The sequence below is a fragment of the Serinus canaria genome, chromosome 5, assembly GCF_022539315.1.
Source record: "Serinus canaria isolate serCan28SL12 chromosome 5, serCan2020, whole genome shotgun sequence".
In the NCBI taxonomy this organism is placed as follows: domain Eukaryota; kingdom Metazoa; phylum Chordata; class Aves; order Passeriformes; family Fringillidae; genus Serinus; species Serinus canaria.
This window is the reverse complement of record NC_066319.1, coordinates 35,405,188-35,428,646: the sequence shown is the minus strand read 5'-3', so window position 1 is coordinate 35,428,646 and position 23,459 is coordinate 35,405,188. Positions and strand designations below refer to the sequence as shown.

Genomic DNA, 23,459 nt, shown 5'->3' with positions numbered 1-23,459 from the left:
TTAACAAAATCATAAGGCCAACACTCATCCAAAGTTTGCCCTGGTGTTAATAGGTTTATATATCCTGTAGTATGTATACATGATTCGTGTTATGGTTTTGTTTGCTTTCGTATTAAGGTTTTTTTGGTTTTCTTTTTTTCTTTATTCCTGTTACCTACCAACACCCCTTTCTAATAAACTTAAAGGTCTACAGCAACATGGCCTTTAGATCCTCCAAAAGATGAGAAACAAGGTTGGAGACATGTTAGAATAAAACAGATGGGAAAGAATGCCAGTGGGCAAACACACTACCTCTCCTTGTCTGGATTTGAACTTTATGGCACTGTGAATGGAGTATGTGAAGATCAGCTGGGTAAGAAAAAGAGCATGTATATCCTACTTACTCTTTTAAAATGCTATTGAGCATACCATATAAAAACCAGTGTGAAAAAGGAGGTTAAGTTTTGCAGTTGAGCTTGCTTAGAAATAAGCTCAAAATTATTTCCCATTCAGTATTTTTCAAGTATTTTCAATTTACAATTCTTGTAGGAAAAGCTGCTAAAGAAGCTGAAGCAAATCTGAGAAGGCAGCGACGTCTGGTGCGTTCTCAGGTGTTAAAATACATGGTTCCTGGAGCTCGTGTCATCAGAGGAATTGATTGGAAATGGAGAGATCAGGATGGAAGCCCGCAGGGGGAAGGCACTGTTACAGGAGAATTGCATAATGGTGAGCATGAATTGTCTGAATTTATGTTGTTGAATCACATCTGTTGCATGATTACATTGTGCAGAATGGGTAGCATTAAAGTACTTCCTTTGTAATGCCTTGATAAAGTTGATAAAAGTTCAAATACTTTGGAGGGAAGAAGCTTAAAATACTACAGCAGTTGGGGTCCATTTGTGAAATTCCATTTGAGCGCATGAAAAAAATTCTTGCTGTAAATGAAACTTTTATACAGTTTTGGTTAATTAAAATATTAAGCTGTTATTCAAATATGAAACTGTTATTTAGACATCTGTTACAAACTATATGAAGGTGAGTGATGCAAAGTGATAAGTTAAGCTTTGGGCCTGCAAAATCTATAATTACCTTCCTCATTTCTTCTAGCTGAGCATTTGCAATATTTTTCTTGACTTTTGTTATATCCTGTACCTTTCCTACCTTGCATGCTTCTTTGGGATCAAGTTTTTGGTTTTGAGTTAAAGCATGGAAATTTATTAACTTAAGGAGCAAAATAAAAACCTGCAACAGCCAGGGAAGTCAGTACTGAGAAAGTTAAGTTATTGAAGAGGCTCCAGGAGAGGTGGTGATCTTGTCAGCTGAATGTGCTTTCCACCATTTCCCTTCTCTTCCCCCTATTACGAGGTATATAAGGCTTGCCTTGTTTCTGAAGCACCTTCAGCTACTTTTAGGTTCATTTTTAGCTAGACTTGAGAATTTCTTCTAGTTAGTTGAGTTGTCAGCTCTCAAACATGGAGAAATCTCCAAAGTACAATTCCTTAAAGTGATTTGAAATGGAACTTTTTTTTAAGCTGTTCAGTACAGCTTGTGGGGAAGTTTTCCATCATCCATATATTTTTCTTATCAGATGCAACAGTACCCATAGCTATATTATAACTTGGAAGACTTTAGGTATTATTGGTGAGTAGTATTCTACCAAGCAGCGATTTTATTCCTGTGTTCCAGTAAAACGTCCCCATTTAACTATAGGTAAAATTAAGGTTCATTTATCAAATGGTGATGCCAACTCATCTCATTCCTGTCACAGCTTTTTTCTTGTAGAATTTTGAAAATAGGATCTAATTTACTTTTTTGGTTGTTGTTCACAAGTGTAGACAAATGTTGTTTTACACCTATAATGATGGAGCAGTACAACTTTGAGTACATAATATGTACTGAAAACTTGTTCAGATTTAAAACTGCTTGTAATTAATAATTTAAGGAAAGAAAATATACAAAACAGAACCAGTTATTTAGTTATGCTTTGAAGAAAATACCTGGTTCAGATATTCATAAAGGGGGAAAATTATACTGTTGAGCTCCAGTATGGAGCTTTTTTGTGTTTGATAAAGAAAAAAAAAATATTCAGATTAGCTTCACAACTTTACCCTTCAAAGGTTTAGTGGCATGAAGCTACTCAACTATAGCTCATGAAGAAGGAATAAAACCATACGAGAATAACATGATCTAAACCTGCTCATTTGGGGACGAGATGTCTGCTTGTCATATCTGAAAACTTTATCATTTTTTAGCTACTTTTCCTACAGAGTGATATTTGTAAATAGCAAATTGCCTGTGATGATCTGTTTCAGTCTAGAAGTGGTGATTTTTGAATAGTTAAAAGCTGAAGGTGTACGTGACAGTAATAAGAATAATATTTTCCTTGATATTAGCTCTTTCCTTTTTAATTAAGAAAAATATGTGTTTATCTGGACCTCATATTTGTTTTGACTTTGTCTGAGATTAGAGAAGATAACTAAGCTTTAGAAATTTCATTTTGGATGAAATATGTTTCAATTAAAGTAGTTGCACCAATATTTGTTGCAGTTAAGATACAGTGAGAAATATTAGAAGAAATTTTTAAGTGACTCATAGATTGTGATACATCTTTAGACAAGGAAAAAATAAATCATTTTGCCCCCATTTCTGTCCTAGTTAGCTAAATTTTGTATGTTACCCTCATTACTGCATTATTATATTTAGCTGATAAAAAATTTTGCTACTCAAAATAATAATTGAATAAAGAAACTTAAGAGTAGCATCTCCTTGGGGTTTTGTTCTTGTTCCAGGATAGTTTTTTTTCTTTGAAACATATTCTCTTTGAAACCCTGAAATTTTAGTTGATGTAGCCCTTGCCTGATTGCCATAAGATTTTTTTCCTAGTAAGGAATGTTCAAGTATGTGAAACTTATTGAAATAAAAAGCTGTGTATCTAGAAATTAGTTCATTCAATTTAAGAATAAGAAATCTCAAACTAAGCAGTTTCATGACATGTTGTCTGTTGGGTAAATATGCTTATCCTCAAGCATCCAACCAAGAAAAATATTATTGAATGTCCATGTAATAATCACAGCTTCTTGACAGATGCTAGTAAAGTTATGATACATTTTAATATGCATTTTTGTTATTAGAGATTCCAATTTTGATAGATGCTAATAGAATTTTGAGAGATTCTAGTAGGTCAGGTCCCTTCCTGAAGGAAGCTTTATTTTTGGCTGGATTCTGTGGCCCTGAAGATTAAGATGGCGACAATGAACAGCCTCTAAATTGACCACATTATGAAATACTGAATCGTTTGGATTTAAGCACTTCCTTTTTAATTGGCCTTAAGCATTATCTAGTGATTTCATTGATTCAGACATACAGCCCTTATGAGAAGCTGATCCCACATTGTGGAGCTACTGTCTGACACGCCTCCTGTCTGCTTTCTGCTGGATCTCACAAACTCCTGTCCCTTTCCAGGCTGGATTGATGTCACCTGGGATGCTGGTGGCTCTAACTCTTACCGTATGGGCGCAGAAGGAAAGTTTGACCTCAAGCTTGCACCAGGGTACGACCCTGATTCAGCGGCATCACCCAAACCTGTTTCATCCACTGTTTCAGGCACAACGCAGTCATGGAGCAGCTTGGTGAAAAACAACTGTCCAGACAAGACGACTGCTGCTGCAGGCTCCTCAAGTAGAAAAGGAAGCAGCAGTTCTGTGTGTAGCGTGGCAAGTAGCAGCGACATCAGCTTGGGTTCGACCAAAATGGAGCAGAGATCAGAAAGTGTATTGGAACAAAATATAGTTTCAGGCACTGACGTCCACGAACCAATTGTTGTTCTGTCTTCTGCTGACAGTGTGCCTCAGGCTGACATAGGGTCATCTTCCAGTGCGAGCACCAGCACCTTAACAGCGGACATGGGAAACGAAAATGCAGAGAGGAAGTTAGGTCCTGATAACTCAATACGTACTCCTGGGGAGTCCAGTGCTATATCCATGGGAATTGTTAGTGTAAGCTCTCCTGATGTGAGTTCAGTCTCTGAACTGACTAATAAAGAAGCAGCTTCCCAACGACCCCTAAGCTCTTCAGCGAGTAACAGACTCTCAGTCAGTTCTTTGTTGGCTGCTGGGGCACCCATGAGCTCCAGTGCAAGTGTTCCGAACTTATCGTCTCGAGAAACTTCCAGCCTGGAGTCCTTTGTACGGAGAGTGGCAAACATAGCACGTACCAATGCCACAAACAACATGAATTTAAGCCGGAGTAGCAGTGATAACAATACTAATACTTTGGGAAGAAATGTTGTGAGTACTGCAAGTAAGTAAGCTATTTTTATTTTTAGTTGATGGTTTTGTTGTCTGTTTGGCTTTCGTTACACTTGAGTTTGGATTGTTTTGGCTTAATAGAGAAATGTGCTTAGAATAGCCTTGACCTTGTGTAGGCCTGTAGAACTTACGAAGGACTCATAGAGTTCCTATCAGCTGAAAAGTGTTATATTGCCCTGTAATGTCAGATCACAGGTACCCATCAAACAGAAATTTGACATTGACGATTGAAATTGATGTAGATTATACATTTAAGGAGAGAGTATGGATTGGACCAAGAGGATGGAAGTCTAGCAACAGTAGCTAATGTCAGGTACTTAGGCTTTCTGACCTGTGTAGATTTTGCATATTTCTGTTATTTTTCAGTTTTCCTCAGGAAGAGCAGTTTGTGCATATTGTGAAGTGTCTGAGCATAGGAGCTAAGAACAAAGTACTAAGGAAAAAGAAATACAGTATAATGAAACGTTAGCAGATTGCTGATTTTGTCAAGCTTCATAACATAATGTTTTCAAATACTGAATATGTTTTCTCGAGACTATCATTAAGGCTTAGATTCAGTGAACTGTTCAGGAATATTAAATCTAGGGAAGTTTGTAGTTAGTGTTTTAAATGACATTATATACATGCTTTAACCATTTGCATATTCTTAGATTATATGTAGGAGCAAGGTATTAGCAAGGTAAGTTGTAAACCTGCTTGTTGTGAGTTCACTCTTTTTTTTTGAGCATACTCCCATCAAAGTTGTTGCTTGTTGGGTATTTTGTTCTCTGATAGTGATAGTACTTTAAACAAGAGAACTGCATTTCATGGGCTTAAGCAAGTTAGAAAAAGTGAAATTACCCAAGCTAGAAAAGAACATAAATTTCTTGTTAAGCTTTCATTCTTGTCATGATTGTCAGTGAAGCTGGTGAAGGGTCTGGAGCAGCTATGGGGTGTTTAGCCTGGAGAAAAGGAGGCTCAGGAGAGATATAGTTGCTCTCTGCAGCTACCTGAAGAGAGATGTAGTGAAGTGGGGGCAGCCTCTTTTCACAGATAGGAAGTTACAGGGGAGGTTTAGATTAGATAATAGGAAAAATTTCTTCATTGAAAGGGTGGTCAAGCACTGGAATGGGTGGCTCAGGGAAGTTGATTCACCATCCCTCAAAGTGTTCAGAAGTTGTGTAGAAGTGGCACCTGAGAAGATAGTTTAGCAGTGAACATGGCAGTGCTGGCCTAACATCTGGACTCAGTCTTTGAGGTCTCTTCCAACCTTAACAATTCTATGATTCTATGCTTCCTTATTTAGAAATGTGGTGTTTGCTTTTACCTTTTTTTTTTTAAATGCTTTGAAATACCGAATGTTTTATTTTTTTTGATGGGGGTATTTTTTTTAATGTATCCTTACATTCATGTTGTGATACTGGGGATGGGGTCTTTTGCAACTTGCAATAAGAATGTAAGTAAGGTACTCAAAGAAAGCTTTCCAGGAATTGATCCTCTTGTAGACAGATAGTGGCTCTGGTTCTTAAGTAGGTTTGTATTGAGGGGAGAAAAGGAGACCACTTTTAAAAAACATGGTAAAATACTTCAACAGCATATTTAAAATTTCATGAATGTTTGATACTATACACTGCAAAAGGTAGAAATAAGGATGGAGCAACTTAAAAATTTAATTTTGTGATAAAAATAGTCATACTTTATATTATCTGTCATGTAGCAATTATTTTGGTTTATACTTTTTATATTATTAGAAACTGTAAATGGTAACTCATGTTCCTAAAAGAGATCAGAGACTAAATTTGAGCAATCTCACCAGAGTTCAATTAGAGCATTGTAAAAAGCTTGATTTGTTAAAAATTTTTTCTTTTTTGGGTTTTTTTTTAGCCTGTTCAGGGTCAAAAACCCAACCAACCAACCAAACCGCCCACAGCAACCTAACACCCCAAAAGTCAAGACTGAAATCATCATTAGTGAGAAGTCTTTCTGTACTGGTTGCATTAAAAACATCACTATTTGCCAGAAGCTAAGTGGTGTCTAGAGTAGCCAATTTCCATTTGCTCTTGAATTCAGAGCAAACAGAATGCTGATGCTTAATGGCTTTTTCTGTTTACTGGAACAGCAAAGAGTTTGCAGTTATTAATTAGCAGAGGGTTAAAGATGTGAATACTGAACAACTTATTTTCAAGATCTTGAACAACAAAAGAAAAACTCTTTGGTTTTTCATTTCCGTGCTTTCATAGAGAACAACATAAGCTTATTAACAACCCTAAATTTAAAATTTGTACTTTCCCTCATCATTATACTATTATTTCACACCCCCCTGCATTGTTATATTTTTATTTGCAAAATGTTAGCTAAGTTCTCAAGGGGCAGGGATATATGTAGTAGTAATTGTATGTAACAGAGAAGGAAAGCAGAGATAGTAACTTTTTTTTTACCTCAAAAAAGCTACCACATTCACTTAGGGGAAGAAGCTTTCTTATATCCTTCTTCCAGTGTAATAATGTTTGCAAACTTTGCTAATAATAACATGAAATGCAGAGGTGTTTATGTTTTTTGTTTTTTTTTAAAGAAAGCAATTTCTCAGTTTACGTAAGTGGCAATAATGAAACTTCTTTTGAAACTTAAAAACTTGCAAAAAAGTTCAAAAAAAGTAAATTGAAAAACCTAAAGCTTAAATTCTTAGTATAGATGACCCCTCAACTTTTTTCTCTAAACAGTGAATTTAGGTTTTCTAGTGAGTTTAGATTTTTTAGTGAATTTAGTGAGTCTTCAGTGAATTCAGGTTTTTTTCAGTTGTTGCATTTACTGTTTTATTTGAATGTACAGTGAGATAACTTTTTAGTTGTTGGTGGCTTATTCTGAAAATTATAAATCATCTAACATAAGTCATGTGTTTCACAGTAGTGTCAGTTCAGGCTTGTTGACTGTGATAAACATGTATTTTAGTACTTGTTTGAAAAATAACTAGTCAGAGCTAATTTAAGAACCTTAGAAAAATGCACAAAAATTACAAGTTTCACATTTGTTTTAATATGTTCTGTTCCCAATTCTCTTATATATAATTAACTTGTTTGCACTATATAATATCATAATTTAGATGTTACATTTCATTTTAGGCTTAAAGACAGATCACAATGTTGGAGTAACAGATTTCAGAAATTCTTTACATATATTGAAAATTAAATTAAGTAATTTCAGGTTTATAGTGGGATTTTGGGGATGCATTTGATAAAATTATTTATTTCAAATGTTTGCTAGGGAATAAGCTCGGAAGTGGCCATACATGTTTTGCACTGGGAAACCCTTCCCCTTTATAGTCTGTTGTTGTTTATTATAAAATAACACACTGATAATTTTTCAACCCCAAATATATTTTTCAACACAGGAGTCATGCATGTAAGTTGTACTCTTCAAGTCATCAAATCATTTATTTTATCTTACCATATCTTTATCTATAGCTTCTCCTCTTATGGGTGCCCAAAGTTTTCCTAATCTGACTACAACTGGTACCACATCAACAGTGACCATGTCTACATCCAGTGTTACTAGCAGCAGCAATGTAGCTACAGCAACTACAGTTTTATCTGTTGGTCAGTCGCTTAGTAATACTCTAACTACTAGCCTAACATCAACATCTAGTGAGAGCGATACAGGGCAGGAGGCAGAATATTCTTTATATGGTAAGTTTCATTTTTAAATGAACATAAGCATTAGACTTCCCATTAATGACTTTCCCCTTTATTCTGTTGTTATGATTTTCTCATATAGTAGTTTATTTACTGAAAAGTATTTGAAAGTTGAGCTGTTTGTATGTTACTTGTTCTGTAAGGCAGTAAGTGAAATAATGTTAATGTAGTAGTATTTCCTTATGTTTTACACTCTTTATTTTCAGCAGTTTCTATTCCATATTACTATTACTTATGGTATTGTTTATCTAAACACTTGAATATTTTCCCTTAACAAGTTTTGTTCCTAATGTAGTTTGCTTATGTACTTCTAATTACAATCAAAATGTTATTTTTTTGTTGTGTTGTATAGGCATGCTACATGCAAAGTCAGAGGTACCTTGTATTACTCTGATTGAAAAGCATCCACCATTAGGCACATTGTACCCTTAAAATAGCTTCCAGGTATCTCAATACCGTAATAGTAATTTCAAAAAATAGGAAAAACCACCAGTTTTTCTATGCACATAGTCTGTATGTGCATAGACAAATTGGCAGGAGGAATGAAATTACATTATTTGACAAACAGATCCAGAGTTGTGTGCATGCTAAACCCTAGAAATAGATTTTAGGACAGAGGTTACTTCAGGCACATGAATACAGTGAAAGAATATTTAGATCATTCCATCAGTAATACATGGGAATCAAGCTGATAAAATGAAGTCAAGAAAAACCTGGGTTGGATATCGGAAAATACTTCCTAATGTAAAGTTTATTGGTTTGTGAGGTATTCTTGAAAGAAAGACACTTGATTTATTTATAATACCGTTGTAGTAAGATTGTGTTCTATTTTGTTGCCTATTGAAGTTGCTTGAAAAATTTCTGGTCATCTCAATGGATATTGGAATTGAACTGCTTGGAGGCAGTTGATTAATATATATGCATATGCCATTTCTCTTTACTCTTTCAATTAAGTCTAATTTGATACTTTGATTGGGTGACACCTCTTAAGATACATCACCAACAACTGAGCAAGTAGAGTGCATTCACATAACAGTAGGGGTGATAGCAATAATAGGAAAGGTGTTTGGTATAGATCGTTTCTATGTGCATAGAAAAATGTAAAAGTTCAAAGCTTCCTTCTAGTCCACTTGGATTGATGTGAACTTCTTTTCTGGTTTTGGGAGGTTGTTTTTTAAATCTTAGTACTGAGAAAAATGGAACTTTGCCTTCAACTTATTGTTACAGTAGTAAATTAGCAATTGAATCTTTAAGATATTACTCTTAAATGTTTATCTTGTATGTCCTTTACATTGCAAGTTAAGGTCTAAACCCATGTTTTTAGTGAAAATTACATCACTCATCTGTTTTTGAGTTATTGAGATATAGAAACGGACAATATGAGTTTGTGCACCGTTTTCTGGTGAGCTTTTGTAATCTCCTATAAGTGTAATTATAAAATGTTATAATCAAATGAGGAACAGATCACTCTTGCTGATCACTGTTAATTGTACCAATAGTAAGTACTTCTATAGTTATGCTATTGACTAGATCCATGGACTTTTTACCAGGTGTATGCTTTTATCACAGATTTTATTCCTGTTCTGCAATAAGCAATGTTTTATTTTTCGGGGTTAAATTTAAGTGAGATTTGTTCTTTTACTCTTCCCAATGCGTGTGTTCTTTATTTTAAAAATTCTGCTTTAAAAGTTATTCTTGTCTTTTGTTCTGTATATAAATATATACATATGTGTTATAGATTTTCTTGATAGCTGCCGAGCTAGTACTCTGTTGGCAGAGTTAGATGATGATGAGGATCTACCTGAGCCAGATGAAGAAGATGATGAAAATGAAGATGATAACCAAGAAGATCAAGAATATGAAGAAGTTATGGTATGGTATAGTTAGTATTGATGGTATCTTAATTGACTAACAGGTGCTTTTAAAATCCACAGTTTTGGTTTTTTTTTTTTGGCAATAGGAATTCCTAGCTACAATTTCTCCATTACTTAAAACAAATTTATTTAGCTTCATTTGGTTTCTGGCTGGTCAAAAACATAAGAAAAGTCCTTTTAAACACCAGCCTACCCAAGACCTTACAGATCAGAGTTAATGTCTTAAACCAGGCTGGGAACAAGTTGGCAGACAGTAGAAATGGTGGATCACTAGTTCACAGGCTGGTGAAATGGTGCAACTGTGGATATATAATACATGCTGCTGCATTTTGTAGTGATTCAGTTTTGGGGTATGTTTAACTGTAGGCCTGTATGAAGCAAAAGTTTGCAGAGGAAATCTCTTTCTTCTGAAGAATACCCCCAAAACCCCAACAGAAAAATCAGTGAGGTGGGGCTAGACAAAACCCAGCTTGGTAGTTCACATGGTTCTTGCTTAGACTATCAGGAGTTCTGGCTTTTCATTTGGTCGTTCTTTATTGGTATGAGTAGTGCTTGGTCTTCTGCTATCACTGAAGTGATCAGAATGAATATTGCAAAATCTAAGAGGAAAAATAAAAAGCTTCACTACTGCTAATTTAATGTTTTACAAAATAAATATAAATATTGTTTTATGGAATTATAGAAACTTCATCTTGTAATTCATATGCGAATATTTCACTTGAACCAAATATGTAGCATTTTAACTTACTGTGTTTATGGTTTTAATAGAAACTCAAGTACATGACTAAACATCTTGTTTCACCTCCTGCACAAAGATACAAAGTTAGAAAAAAACCAAGCCAGTACAATTTAAGTGGATCTACAATGCAGACAGTAACTTTAGTTGGTAGAATGTTGATCAGTTTTAAAAAATTATTAAATGGAGTTACTGTTGTTGTTCGTGGAAAGTGGCAGAAATAGCTAAAATAGAGTTTGCAATAGGTTACACAGCAAGAAGCAGGTCTGGAAAAGAAAATTTTCCTTTCTTGGGTTCTAGTCCTGTTCCTTCTGATATACCATGAAATTCTTCTCAATGAGAAGTTGAACAGATTAAAAGCTTGTTGTAGAAAATTCATAACCAATTAATACTTGATAAAGCTTATTGAAAATAAGATTCGTTTTCCCCCACCAAAATAGTTCTAATATTTTGATATTTGATTTAATCTCTGGATAAAATATGTATACATTTTATATATCTATATATACACACACACACACACTTTGGAAAAAAGTACTTCTGTTTTCAAAAAATAAATGTTTATTTTGACATCACTGGATATATTTGGACTTCTGGTATTGCAAAGTTGGTGGAATGCACAAAACATTGACACCGAATTTGCTGGTCTACAGTACTCTGTATTTTCTTATGTCCTGGTGCTTCACGGAAAGTTTAATTCTTTCCAGAAAATATAAATACACCTGTGCCAGCTTTGATTTATTTTATGCTGATTTTATAGAGAAAATTAACATAATGAAGACGTAATGAAATGATGGAATGGGTAAGGTTGCCAGGAACCACAGTGGGTCATCTGATCAGCCTCCCTGCTCAATCAGGGTCATGCTAGAGCACCTATCACAGGATTGTGTCTCGATGGTTCTTGAGTATCTCCAGGCTGGCACACAACCTGTCTCAGTATGTGTTTACCCACACAGTAAAGTTCTTCCTCATGTTCAGGTGGAACTTCTGTGCATCAGTTTCTGTCTCTTGTCCTGTTGCTTGGCACCACTGAGAAGAGCCTGGATCCATCTTTGACACTGCCTCGTCAGATACTGACAGACATTGATGGGGGTCTCCTCTCATTTGCCTCTTCAGGAGGCCTCTCCGGGAGCTTCATGTCTCTCCTCACTGAGGAGCCCAGAACTAAATACATCACTCCATATGCAGCATTACCAGAGCTGAGTAGAGTTGCAGTTTAGTGTGTGACCGCTGTATTCATGAACTCTCAGTTTTTTTATCAAATTATTCTCTTTAGCAGAATCAAAAAAACAGCTAGGGTTTTTGGGGGTTTTTTGTTGTTTTTTTTTAATTAGGAAGAAGAGGAGTATGAAACCAAAGGAGGCCGTCGAAGAACATGGGATGATGATTATGTATTAAAACGACAGTTTTCTGCATTGGTACCTGCTTTTGACCCAAGACCTGGTCGCACTAATGTGCAACAGACAACTGACCTAGAAATCCCTCCACCAGGTATGGTGACAAAGTATGTGATGCTTAATCCTGCTTTAGGATGGAGATTCACTGTTAAGTGCCCACTGGATCTGGGGATGCTATCACTATTAATCAGTACAACATGCTTTTGTGACTGTGTGGCTTTTCTCTGTTTGAATGTGAGTTTCATCTACCTCTGCAGATCTAAGCATTATTGAGGAAAAAGTAAATTAAGTGCTGTCTAAAATAAGCAAATTTAGGAATTTAACTAGGATCGTCTCTTACCATGATAAATAATACAAAGTCTTCATACGTTAAAGATTTGCTAAAGATGCCTGGTTCTACCTGCAGGGACTTAACTGTGTTAAAGCAACCCAGAATAGTTTTGATTGGAGAGGGTGTGCTGAAATGGTGCAAAGCTGAGGCAGGGACAAGGTAATGCAGTGACGGAGCAGTGTGTACGGTCAGCAGCAAAGCACATATCTTGCTCCGTGGCTCCTTAGCTCCTCATTCTTGTTGAGCATGGTGAATGAGGAATAAAATACAGAGAGGAATAAGTAGGTTTTAGCACAGATGGAAAGAAGGCACTGCTTATTTTGAAGAGCTGAAAGGAAGGTACTGTGTAGGAAAAGAATGCATGTGCTGTGGTAATATATGTTACCAAGATACAGGCATCAGTTGGGATTATAGAAATTCCTGTTAATTTTATTCCCATAAAGAAATGGTTCAGTCATAATTTAGTTCATAGCTAGAACTTCCTCTCATTTCTTTGGCATGTGTGCAGTATGTCATTACACATCCTTATTGAACCACATTATTGACATTTAAGCCACCTTGTCATGCCTTATGTATTTTTTGTTAAGGGTTCTCAAATGATTTTTGCAGGTACACCTCATTCAGAACTCTTGGAAGAGGTTGAGTGCATGCCTTCGCCACGTTTAGCACTTACCTTGAAAGTTTCAGGTCTTGGAACAACTCGAGAAGTAGAACTGCCCCTAACAAACTTTCGATCCACCATCTTTTACTATGTACAGAAATTGCTACAGCTTTCCTGTAATGGCAGTGTGAAATCGGACAAACTTAGACGTATTTGGGAGCCAACATACACGTAAGCTCACCAGTTCATTTTTCTGTGTAGAGAATGCTGTGACTGATTAGGAAGTGGATGTTAATTTTTTAACTCCTCCTCTGTAATAAGCAATGCTAGAATTAGATTTTTTTTTTGTGTTTATGTAGGGATGTTATTACTGGTTATAAAACTACTGCTGTGCCTGCAAAACCAGGGGAAAAAATTATAAACTTTAGGGATCTGCTTGGAAAAATCCCATGGGGTTATAGTCCTGGTGAAAAATCAACCAGGAGAGTTGGTTGATTTTTTTTCCAGGATCACTTTCTCCAGACTGAAGAACACTCCATCCCAATACATAGGAAGTCAAACAGAGTCAGTAGGAGACCTGGATGGATTAACAAAAAAGCATGAGAGGGAGGCATGCAAGGAGTGGAAGAAGGGTCAGATGATCTAGGGGGAATCCTAGTTGTCCCAACTTGAAGGCAGAGCATTAGGAAAGCCAGAGCACATCTGGAATTGAATCTGGTGATACATGATGGCAGAATGTTAGTGAACACTTACATACAAGTCCATGGGACTCAATGGAATGTACCCATTGGAGCTGGCCATTCTCTGTTATCTTTGGATGGTCATGAGGGTTGGGAGATAATTCTGAGGACTGGAGAAAAGGAAGTGTCATCCCTGCCTCCCTCAAAGGCAGGAAAGATCTGGGGAGCTACAAACTAGCCAGTCTTTCATCCCTGGAAAGGTGATGTAGATAAGTCCTGGAAACCATTTTCAAATGATGAAGGATAAGAAGGTGATTGGAAGTAGGTGGCATGGATTTAGGAAGAGAAAATCATACTTAACCAGCCTTATTGCTTTCTACTATGTGCCTAGCTCAGTGGATGAGAAGAAAGCAGCAGATGTTATTTTCCTCACCTTTGGGAAGGCTTTCTCTCGCAGTGACAAACTTAGAAAGCATGGACTAGATAGTGTCTCACAAATGTCTGAACTGTTGGGCTCAGATGGTTGTGGTCCTTGGTGTAAAGGCCAGCTGGTGTATCCCCGGGGTTGCTATGAGTCCAGGACTGTTTAAGCATCTATATTAGTGGACTGTATGATGGGACAGAGCAGACCCTTAGCTTCGAGACAAAACAAAACTGGGGAGGAGTCACTGTTGGACCAGATGGTTATGCTGCCATTCTAAGAGACCTCATCATGCTGGAGAAATGGGGAGACAGGGGCTTTGTGACATTTCACAGAGGGAGATGCAAAGTATGTCATCTGGGGAAAACAGCTCTGTGTGTTACAGTTCAGGCTAAGGGCCAGCTGGCTGGAAAGGAGGTTGGTGAAAAGGCCCTATGGGGTCCAGGTGGACATAAAGTTAAACATGAGCTAGCTGTGGTCCAGTAGCAAAGAAGATCAGCAGTGCCTTGGGGTGCATTAGGAGGGTTGAGTGAAGTGATCATCCCCATCTGCTCAGCACTGGTGAGATACACCTGCGGTGCTCTGTCCCAGCTCAGGGGTCCTCAGTATCAGAGGGACATGGACTCTGGGGTCAGTCTAGCAAGGGGCTGCTAGGATGATTAAAAGGCTGATTGCTTCTGTCATACAAAGAGGAGTCTGAGAGATCTGTATCTGTCTAGCCTGGAGGAAAAAGGACTTGTGGGCTCTTACTGATGTGTATGAATACCTGATGGAGGACATAGGGAAGCCAGACTGTGGACTTTTCTTTGTTGTGACATGTGCAAGGGCAAGAAGAAAAAAGGGCTCAAACTGAAATACAGGAAATTCTATTTAAACTTGATATTTGAGGGCCCTTCCTACTTCAGTTATTTTCTCAATGTTAATTTGACCTTACTAGCTTTATAGTAATAGATATTGTAAGACTATGTGATGGGGAGTATTTTCCATTTACTAGCCTAATCAATGTAACTTCTGTCATACTAGAAGAGTGATATATATCGAAGGGACAACTGCAGTAAGGAGGGGTGCAATATTTTTAACTGTAGTTCAGATTTCGTCAGTGCTTTTCTGTTGTGCCTGTTTTCTGAGTTGTCTTCTGTCAAAAATCACATGCTGTAACAAACTGTTTTCTAGTTAGAAACAGTTGAGAAGCATGAGAAATAGTTGTAAATGTGCATGTCTTCTAAGTTAATGCACAGCAGGCTTCCCTAGGACTTCAAAATTTTAAAGAGTTGGTGCATGTGTAGTGAAAAATCTGAAGCTGATTTGGGAAATTGGCACAATGAAGGTTGTTTGATAAAATAAATACCAACATCATGAAAATAGAGCTTGAGCAATTTGCTGCCTCAAAGTATCTCAGATGTTTAGTGCAGCAAAGTACAGCTGCTGTTGCTGTTTTACACATTACCACATTATCTAAATGTCACTGATACCTAACAAGTCGATGTAAAACCTCAGAATTCAGAGGATGTGCTATGAGTATGAAGTATTAATTTATTGTTTTGATGTCTAGAATCATGTACAGAGAAATGAAGGATTCTGATAAAGAAAAAGAAAGTGGAAAAATGGTAAGACCTACTTCTTTGCCTTTGTTTTTATGGCTGTTTAATAAAAGCAAAAGAATATTGTTGCAGTTTTTGAAATGCTACATTAAAAAAAACTAACAGTTTTCAATTACTTAAAGAATATTAGTGAGTATATTTGTAAATGCATGCTCCTTTAAAAAAAAGACATTATATATTGCATGTGAAATCTTAAAGACTTTACAATCAGGAAAAACCAACATTTGGTGGTTCCTGTTGTAGGGTTGCTGGTCAGTAGAGCATGTGGAACAGTACCTTGGCACTGATGAATTACCAAAGAATGACTTGATAACCTACCTGCAGAAGAATGCAGACTCAGCTTTCCTGCGCCACTGGAAATTAACCGGCACTAATAAAAGTATTAGGAAAAACAGAAATTGTTCCCAGCTCATAGCTGCATACAAGGTATATGTCTGCATCCAAACTTTTTTTATTATGAATGGCTGTGTGCTTTGTTTTGCAGCTTTAAAGATTTTTGTTGAGGGAGAGCCATGGTATTGATAGGGAAGTTGAATGTTCATAAGCCAGTTTCAGGTTTAGGTTTTGCTGCTCTTGCCTTTCTATTTTAATGTTTTCTGTTAAATGTAGTTGTGTTAAAATGCATTTGGATCATGATTTGCACCATGCACAATTTGATTGTGTCAAGTTTGAACACAGTAACTGTTTTGATTTTTTCAAATCAATTTGGAATACAGTTCTAAAGACAGCAACACACACAGTTTTCATTCTTAACCATTCTCTTTTTTACAGGACTTTTGTGAACATGGATCAAAATCTGGATTGAGTCAAGGGGCCATTTCTACTCTTCAAAATTCTGATATCCTTAGTTTGGCCAAGGAGCAACCTCAGGCCAAAGCTGGCAGTGGACAGAACTCCTGTGGAGTAGAAGATGTTCTGCAGTTACTTAGAATTTTGTATATAGTTGCCAGTGACCCTTACACAGCACGGACTTCTCAAGAAGGTAACTTAGTTAATTGGCAGAATATCTGAAATACTTTAATGAAAAGAAATAAAGGAAAACTTTTTTCTTGATTATTTTCAGAAGGAGATGAGCATCCTCAGTTTAACTTTCCACCAGATGAATTCACAAGTAAAAAAATTACTACAAAGATTCTGCAACAGATTGAGGTATTACACTTATACATTATATGCAGTGTATATATGTAGTACTGTTTTTAGGACTCTGTTATTGTCTTCCTTACCTTGACTGTTGGAAATGATTGGTTTTTTGCCATTTTTGATTTTTGAATTGTTTCATACGTGTTTTATTCCTTGCATTAAACTACAGGAACCCTTGGCACTAGCAAGTGGAGCTTTGCCAGACTGGTGTGAGCAGCTAACAAGCAAGTGTCCTTTCTTAATTCCATTTGAAACAAGACAGTTGTACTTCACATGTACAGCATTTGGAGCATCAAGGTAAAAAAAAATAAAATATAAGAAGTATGATTGCTTTATTTCCATTTTTTATGTATAACAGTTTCTAAATTGCTGATTCCCAGAAGGACCTTAATCCTAATGAGACAAATTTTTCTTGCCAAATGTGAATAATTTTGGGTGATGGAAGGAAGAAGATGGAAAAACTCAGAATGACAAGGAATTTCATTTTTTAACTTGAGTTGAAGACTTGCTTGTGTACTTATAGCCAGGTTTTCCTATTGGCCAATTTGTCTGGGTTGCAGTTCATTGCATAAAGGACTACAAAATAGAAAACATTTGGACAATCATATGAACTGGAAGTTTTTTGGAAACACGTACATTTTTATAGTTTCAGCAACTTGTGATTGTTTTGGTTCATTTATTTTTAATTCATTAATGTTTTAACAAAACAGAAAAAAAAAAAAGTATGCTATTTTAAAAGTTACTATAAGCTGCATAATGAACCTGGATCAAGATCAGACTTTAAAACATATAAGGGTACCCTCTAGAGTTCTTTGTTACCTTGGAACCATTAATATTTTGATTGCAGCAGTCATAACTTCTAGAGTATATAGGCAGTGTAAACCTTTTTGCTGGTATACTTTTTTTGTAATGAGAAGGAAGAATTAGGTTTTCAGGGTTTTCTTGGCTGTTGCTACACTTTGTTTTCCAAATCAAAGTGTAGAGAGAGAGTTGCCAAAATTACTCTTTTGTCTTACATGCAGTAGAGGTGCCTCATGAGGAATGTAAAAGGAAGTATTTAGAAAGAGAGAAAAAGGAAGAGAAGAAAAGGTGTTAACTTGCAAGACATAAGTTAAATATTTTTATTGTGTGAAAATTTTAACTCTTCTGCAGAAAGATGGTTGTTGGGGTCTTTTTCGTTTTGTTTTGGAAGAAGGTAATTTTTAGAGAAGCTGCATTGTAAAGAGATGCCTCAGGAAGCACTGCATGTTATTTACTTCGTAAGAGCTTTCTTAAGCTCTTAAAACACTGAAGTAGTTCTTGAAACTCATCTATTCTGTATAAACTCTGTGTGTGTACATTCTCTGTGTCTGTCATGGCACTTGGATATTTTTTCAAAACAATAAACAGATGGTAGCTTTGAAGATAGTTTATTGCTGCATAGATGATAATACATACAAAAATTTGGAGATTTGACTTTGTGTAAGTACTGCTATTAAATGTAGCTATTCTTCACTGATATGGGTCTATTTGTCTATGACTGCACTTGAACTTTGGCTCTGTGTTGCTCTAAGGAGTGTGTAAGCAAATAACTGCAAAACTTGGTCGGTATCAATCGGGTGATGTGCAACTGCCTTACAGTATATAATGAAAGGTTTAATGTGTGTCTATAACAGTTTTGAACGTCTGTGATTAAAAGTTCAACGGTAAATGCTACCTTTTGTTCTTAACACTGTAATGTGAAAACTATAGGAATTCACGTCAAGAATAGCATATTTTCATTGGTGCTATCATCAGAATCTGGCACTTATATTAGAAATTATTTTGTTTTCTGACTTCATAAAATATGAAGCAGCCCAAATTTTGGGGCATTTCAGTCTGATAAATAGTTTAGTTTGGTTTATACCTAAAAAAAATTAGGAGGCAATTAATACTTAGCAAGTCGCTTTTTATTGGTGACTACTCTCAAGTTTTCATGCTGGAAGACATGGAAGTTTTAAACAACTAGTGTTTGGTTTTTTTCCAGAGCAATTGTATGGCTGCAGAACAGACGTGAAGCCACTGTGGAACGGACAAGGACCACGAGCACAGTGCGACGGGACGATCCGGGAGAATTCAGAGTTGGACGCCTCAAACATGAAAGAGTGAAAGTTCCGCGAGGTGAATCCTTGATGGAATGGGCAGAAAATGTCATGCAGATTCATGCAGACAGAAAATCTGTTCTAGAGGTAAAGCATATCTGCCTAGCAGAGCGAGGTTAGATAGCTATTTCTAATGGACTGGACAGGATATTGAATATCCTGTTCCATAACCAACAATGAACATTTCACTAGGATTTTCTTTTACTATTAACTTTCTTATGTTTTTCTAGGTTGAGTTTTTAGGGGAGGAAGGAACAGGCCTGGGTCCTACCTTGGAATTTTATGCGTTGGTGGCAGCAGAATTTCAGAGGACAGATTTGGGAGCTTGGCTTTGTGATGATGATTTTCCAGATGATGAGTCCCGACAGGTACATTTTAATTTTTATTTTAAACTGAGTACTTGTGTTAAAAAAAAATGAAAGCGAGCCAGACATCCAGGAAGGAAGAAAGTCTGTTCATACAGCAGCTAGTAATCATGGTCAAGAATGATCAGTCTGGTCCACAGTTTGTTTTTTAATTCTTCTCTTTTAAACAGAGCAGTAGGGTATAAAAGGTTAGTGCAGATATCTAATTAAATCCACCTTTAACCATCTCTGGTTTTTTGTCTGTCTCTTAAATCAGGTTGATATTGGTGGTGGATTGAAACCACCTGGCTACTATGTACAAAGATCATGTGGACTGTTTACAGCACCATTCCCACAAGATAGTGATGAACTTGAAAGAATAACCAAACTCTTTCATTTCCTTGGAATTTTCTTGGCTAAATGCATTCAGGACAATAGACTTGTGGATTTACCCATTTCTAAGCCTTTTTTTAAACTCATGTGTATGGGGGACATTAAAAGTAACATGAGTAAGTTGATATATGAATCACGAGGTGACAGAGACTTGCACTGTACTGAAAGTCAGTCAGAGGCTTCTACAGAAGAAGGACATGATTCCTTGTCAGTAGGAAGTCTGGAAGAAGACTCCAAATCAGAATTTATTCTTGATCCACCAAAACCTAAACCTCCTGCCTGGTTTAATGGAATTTTGACATGGGAAGACTTTGAATTAGTAAACCCACATAGAGCTAGATTTCTAAAAGAAATTAAGGACCTTGCAATTAAAAGACGTCAAATTCTAAGCAACAAAAATCTGTCAGAAGATGAAAAGAACACAAAACTGCAAGAATTAATGTTGAAGAATCCATCAGGTTCGGGGCCTCCTCTTAGCATAGAGGATTTGGGGTAAGTTTTCATATTTATTTATAAATAGGCAAACACTCTTGTATTAAAGAAAGAAGCCAATACATAAATTACATTTGAATTAGTAATAAAGCTTAGTTTTAAATAGCATCATTGCAAGGGGGAATCCACAGAAATGCAGCCATATTCTTTTTCTTGGGTTTGAGAATTTTCTCTTCTCACTTGCTCGGTTTCTTTATCTTAAATGTAGCTATGTTGCAGTGATGTATGACTCTGGAAACTTAACTACTTGTAAAAAAATAACTGCGTGTAAAAATCACCGCTTTAAAAAAAGGGTGATTCAGAATTTCTTTGCTGTGATAACTTGAAATTTATCAAGGTTTTCAGAGAGCTTTTAAAGAGGACAGATTGACATCTCAGATTGTGTTCCTAGTACAGTGTTTTAAATCCATGTTAAACAAAGTATGTGTTGACTTTTAGCAACTGTAAAAGACAAAGTACCTGTGTAAACCCATGTCAGGATGTCATCCTCCCTAGTTTTAAATATTTCCTTTGAAACAACAGTTTTTCTACCATTAATATTATAGGTTATTGTTGTAATCATATTGTGCTGCAAAAATTGTGCAGTGTCAGAGTTCAGTAATTACTTATGGCCTTGGAATTATAGACTGTCCTGAGCTGTAAGGAACCCCCAAGGATCAGCCTGCACAGCACCACCCCCAAGAGTCACACCCTGAGCCTGAGAGCAGTGTCCAAACACTTCTTGAACTCTCCCAGGCTGGCACCGTGACCCCTTCCCTGGGGAGCCTGTGCCAGTGCCCAACCACCCTCTGAGGGAAGAACCTTTATCTAATATCCAACCTAAACCTCCCCTGACACAGCTTGTATGGCTTCCTCTCTAGACCCTTCCCCATCTTTGTAGCCCTTCTGTCAGTGATCTCTAATAGCTTTATATCCTCAAAGGCCTTGTGGAATTTAGCCTGGCTTGTTATGAAGAGAAAACAACTAGCACTATTGAAGGGCCTAAATGCCTAATAGTTCAAATGGCTCTGTAACTGTTATTGCTGGAAGTTAATGGCAATTGTTTTTCTGATTTTGTGAACTAAATTAAATGGTTTGAGTAGTTTTGAAGCTGATAGCTCTAAGATACCAAATTTATGAAATTTTCAGTGGTTATCAAGTCCAAATAGAAAGTGAGAATAAGCATTTGCGTACCATATGTTTGAAACATGTTTTATCTGTGGTAGTAGTATCTGTAGTAGTCCATTACTGTTTGTAGTTCTGTGCTATTGTATGTACCTGAACAGTGGTTCCAAGTGATCCACTCAGAATGGTTTGAAATCCAGTAAGGTGCTTTTGGATGTGATAGGTTGTAAATCTGGTGTGTTTACAAAAGCAGTAGCAGACTTGTTTTCAATTATTAACTACCTTTGTATTTTGAAGTTTAAATTTTCAGTTTTGCCCTTCATCCAAAGTATATGGGTTTACAGCTGTGGATCTCAAACCAGGTGGTGAGGATGAGGTAAGAAAATAATCTACCTTTACAATTTAACTAGCAGTTCAATTTTTATTGTCTCAACAATAACTTTAGTGAACAGTGAATTCTTAGAGTATCTATCTACTGTCTTTGCAGACTGTAACAATGGATAATGCAGAGGAGTATGTAGATCTCATGTTTGACTTCTGCATGCATACTGGTATACAAAAACAAATGGAGGCCTTCAGAGGTAATTGTAAATATAACAACGTGCATGAGGCTGGGTGGAATAATGGGTGTTTAGGGCATGCTGGTTTAACGTGGTGGCATAGAATGGCTTTTAAAAATAAACTTTTTACTTAAGAATACAATAGGTAAGATACTAATTTCAGAATACCTTTGCATTAGTTATGCTGTTTTTAATTGTGAAGGTGTTCCACTTACCTTAATTAAGAAACTTGATTGATTCTGGTTTGACTAAAATACAACTTAAATGCTGACATTATTTTATAAATATTATTTGGACTCATGTTTATGACTTTATCTTGTGTAAATTACAGATGGCTTCAATAGAGTCTTTCCAATGGAGAAGCTGAGTTCCTTCAGCCATGAAGAGGTTCAGATGATTCTATGTGGAAATCAGTCACCTTCTTGGGCAGCTGAGGACATCATCAATTACACCGAACCCAAACTGGGATATACAAGAGATAGGTACTTTTATTCTGAGTGATTTTAAAATAGTAGCGAAAAGAAAATGTTAAGTGATATCATGTCCAGGATGTTCCTTAGATGAAGATGCCAAATTGGATGAAACTGGTGGTTACTGAAGAGGAGATGATTGTCTAAAATTGTATGAAACAACCGTGTGTTACAACAGATAGTTTAGAAAGTACTTGGTAGTTTTTTGATGAGAGAAGATTAAAAAATTATTCAAATACAAGTAACTGATGAAAACATAATGGCAGCTAATGCAGATAACTAAAATTAGATTTTAGAGTTTTTATTCTCATATTTGAGAGTAGTTATAATTTTTTTATGACTGTGCACACTTGTTACTTTGCCCATATTTTTTATTCCTTTCTCTTGAGGTGTAGTTAAAAAAAGAAAGTGTACTCTGCAGGGAACAAGTTATACTTACTGGTGGTTGACTATCAGAAGGTGGTCTTGATGTTTTTAGGTTTGTTTGGTTTGGCTTTCACTGCTTGTCACGTTTGGTAGCAATAACATAAAAATCACTTCTGGTACTGTGTTAGAATAAGCCTGCTGAAATGCTTGAGCTCTATTTCTCTATCCAGTCATATGCATTCAAATACAAGATACCCAAACACCACCCCAAGATAAGTATGTACCTACAGTTTTTTGTGTAAGGATTAAAGACTCTACAAGGAGATTAAAGACTACTTTTTTGGATTGAAGTATGTTTTATTCTTAATACTCAACAGGCCCTAGAATCTTACAATGTCTGCTTAAACGTGACTAAAGATTGTAATTCTTCTGTGTCAAGCTAGGAGAAACAACACTCTCTTCTAGTGTTATCAGAACTAATTGTTTTACTTTATTTTAAGCCCTGGATTCCTTCGATTTGTGAGAGTCTTGTGTGGAATGTCTTCGGATGAGAGGAAGGCTTTTCTGCAGTTCACCACTGGTTGCTCGACACTCCCACCAGGAGGGCTGGCAAACCTCCACCCCCGGCTCACTGTTGTGCGCAAGGTACGGCATCTCTGGGCCACCCTTGGAGCCAGCTGCTTTGGCATGGCAGTGCAGGGCATGGCAGTGCAGGGCTTTCTGATTAATAAGGATGGGTTTTATTTTGGTTATTTAATTTATGGCAGTAGGCTACGGTTTCAATAATAACCTCTTGTTTCAGGTCTTCTCTCTGATACCATATATACATATATATATAGTGTGTGTGTGTGTGTGTGTGTATATATATTTAAATA

At 36.5% G+C, this 23,459-nt stretch overlaps 1 protein-coding gene across 8 annotated transcripts in view; it reads left to right on the top strand.

The window, feature by feature from the left end:
• The window catches only part of HECTD1 (HECT domain E3 ubiquitin protein ligase 1), a 58,757-nt gene that overhangs the window by 34,157 nt on the left and 1,141 nt on the right, over positions 1 to 23,459 (top strand). For 4 of the 8 annotated variants that reach the window (XM_030240580.2, XM_030240579.2, XM_030240578.2 and 1 more), the window contains exons 23-41: positions 186 to 352; positions 529 to 705; positions 3,442 to 4,278; positions 7,727 to 7,948; positions 9,693 to 9,826; positions 11,899 to 12,055; positions 12,902 to 13,124; positions 15,547 to 15,601; positions 15,839 to 16,021; positions 16,367 to 16,577; positions 16,659 to 16,744; positions 16,905 to 17,032; positions 18,741 to 18,942; positions 19,086 to 19,223; positions 19,477 to 20,084; positions 21,486 to 21,564; positions 21,676 to 21,769; positions 22,080 to 22,230; positions 23,085 to 23,229. In XM_030240580.2, coding sequence (XP_030096440.2) covers positions 186 to 352; positions 529 to 705; positions 3,442 to 4,278; positions 7,727 to 7,948; positions 9,693 to 9,826; positions 11,899 to 12,055; positions 12,902 to 13,124; positions 15,547 to 15,601; positions 15,839 to 16,021; positions 16,367 to 16,577; positions 16,659 to 16,744; positions 16,905 to 17,032; positions 18,741 to 18,942; positions 19,086 to 19,223; positions 19,477 to 20,084; positions 21,486 to 21,564; positions 21,676 to 21,769; positions 22,080 to 22,230; positions 23,085 to 23,229 — 3,997 coding nt within the window. The remainder of the gene's footprint in view (positions 1 to 185; positions 353 to 528; positions 706 to 3,441; positions 4,279 to 7,726; positions 7,949 to 9,692; positions 9,827 to 11,898; positions 12,056 to 12,901; positions 13,125 to 15,546; positions 15,602 to 15,838; positions 16,022 to 16,366; positions 16,578 to 16,658; positions 16,745 to 16,904; positions 17,033 to 18,740; positions 18,943 to 19,085; positions 19,224 to 19,476; positions 20,085 to 21,485; positions 21,565 to 21,675; positions 21,770 to 22,079; positions 22,231 to 23,084; positions 23,230 to 23,459) is intronic. The other 4 variants (XM_030240585.2, XM_030240583.2, XM_030240582.2 and 1 more) reach the window with 2 other exon arrangements.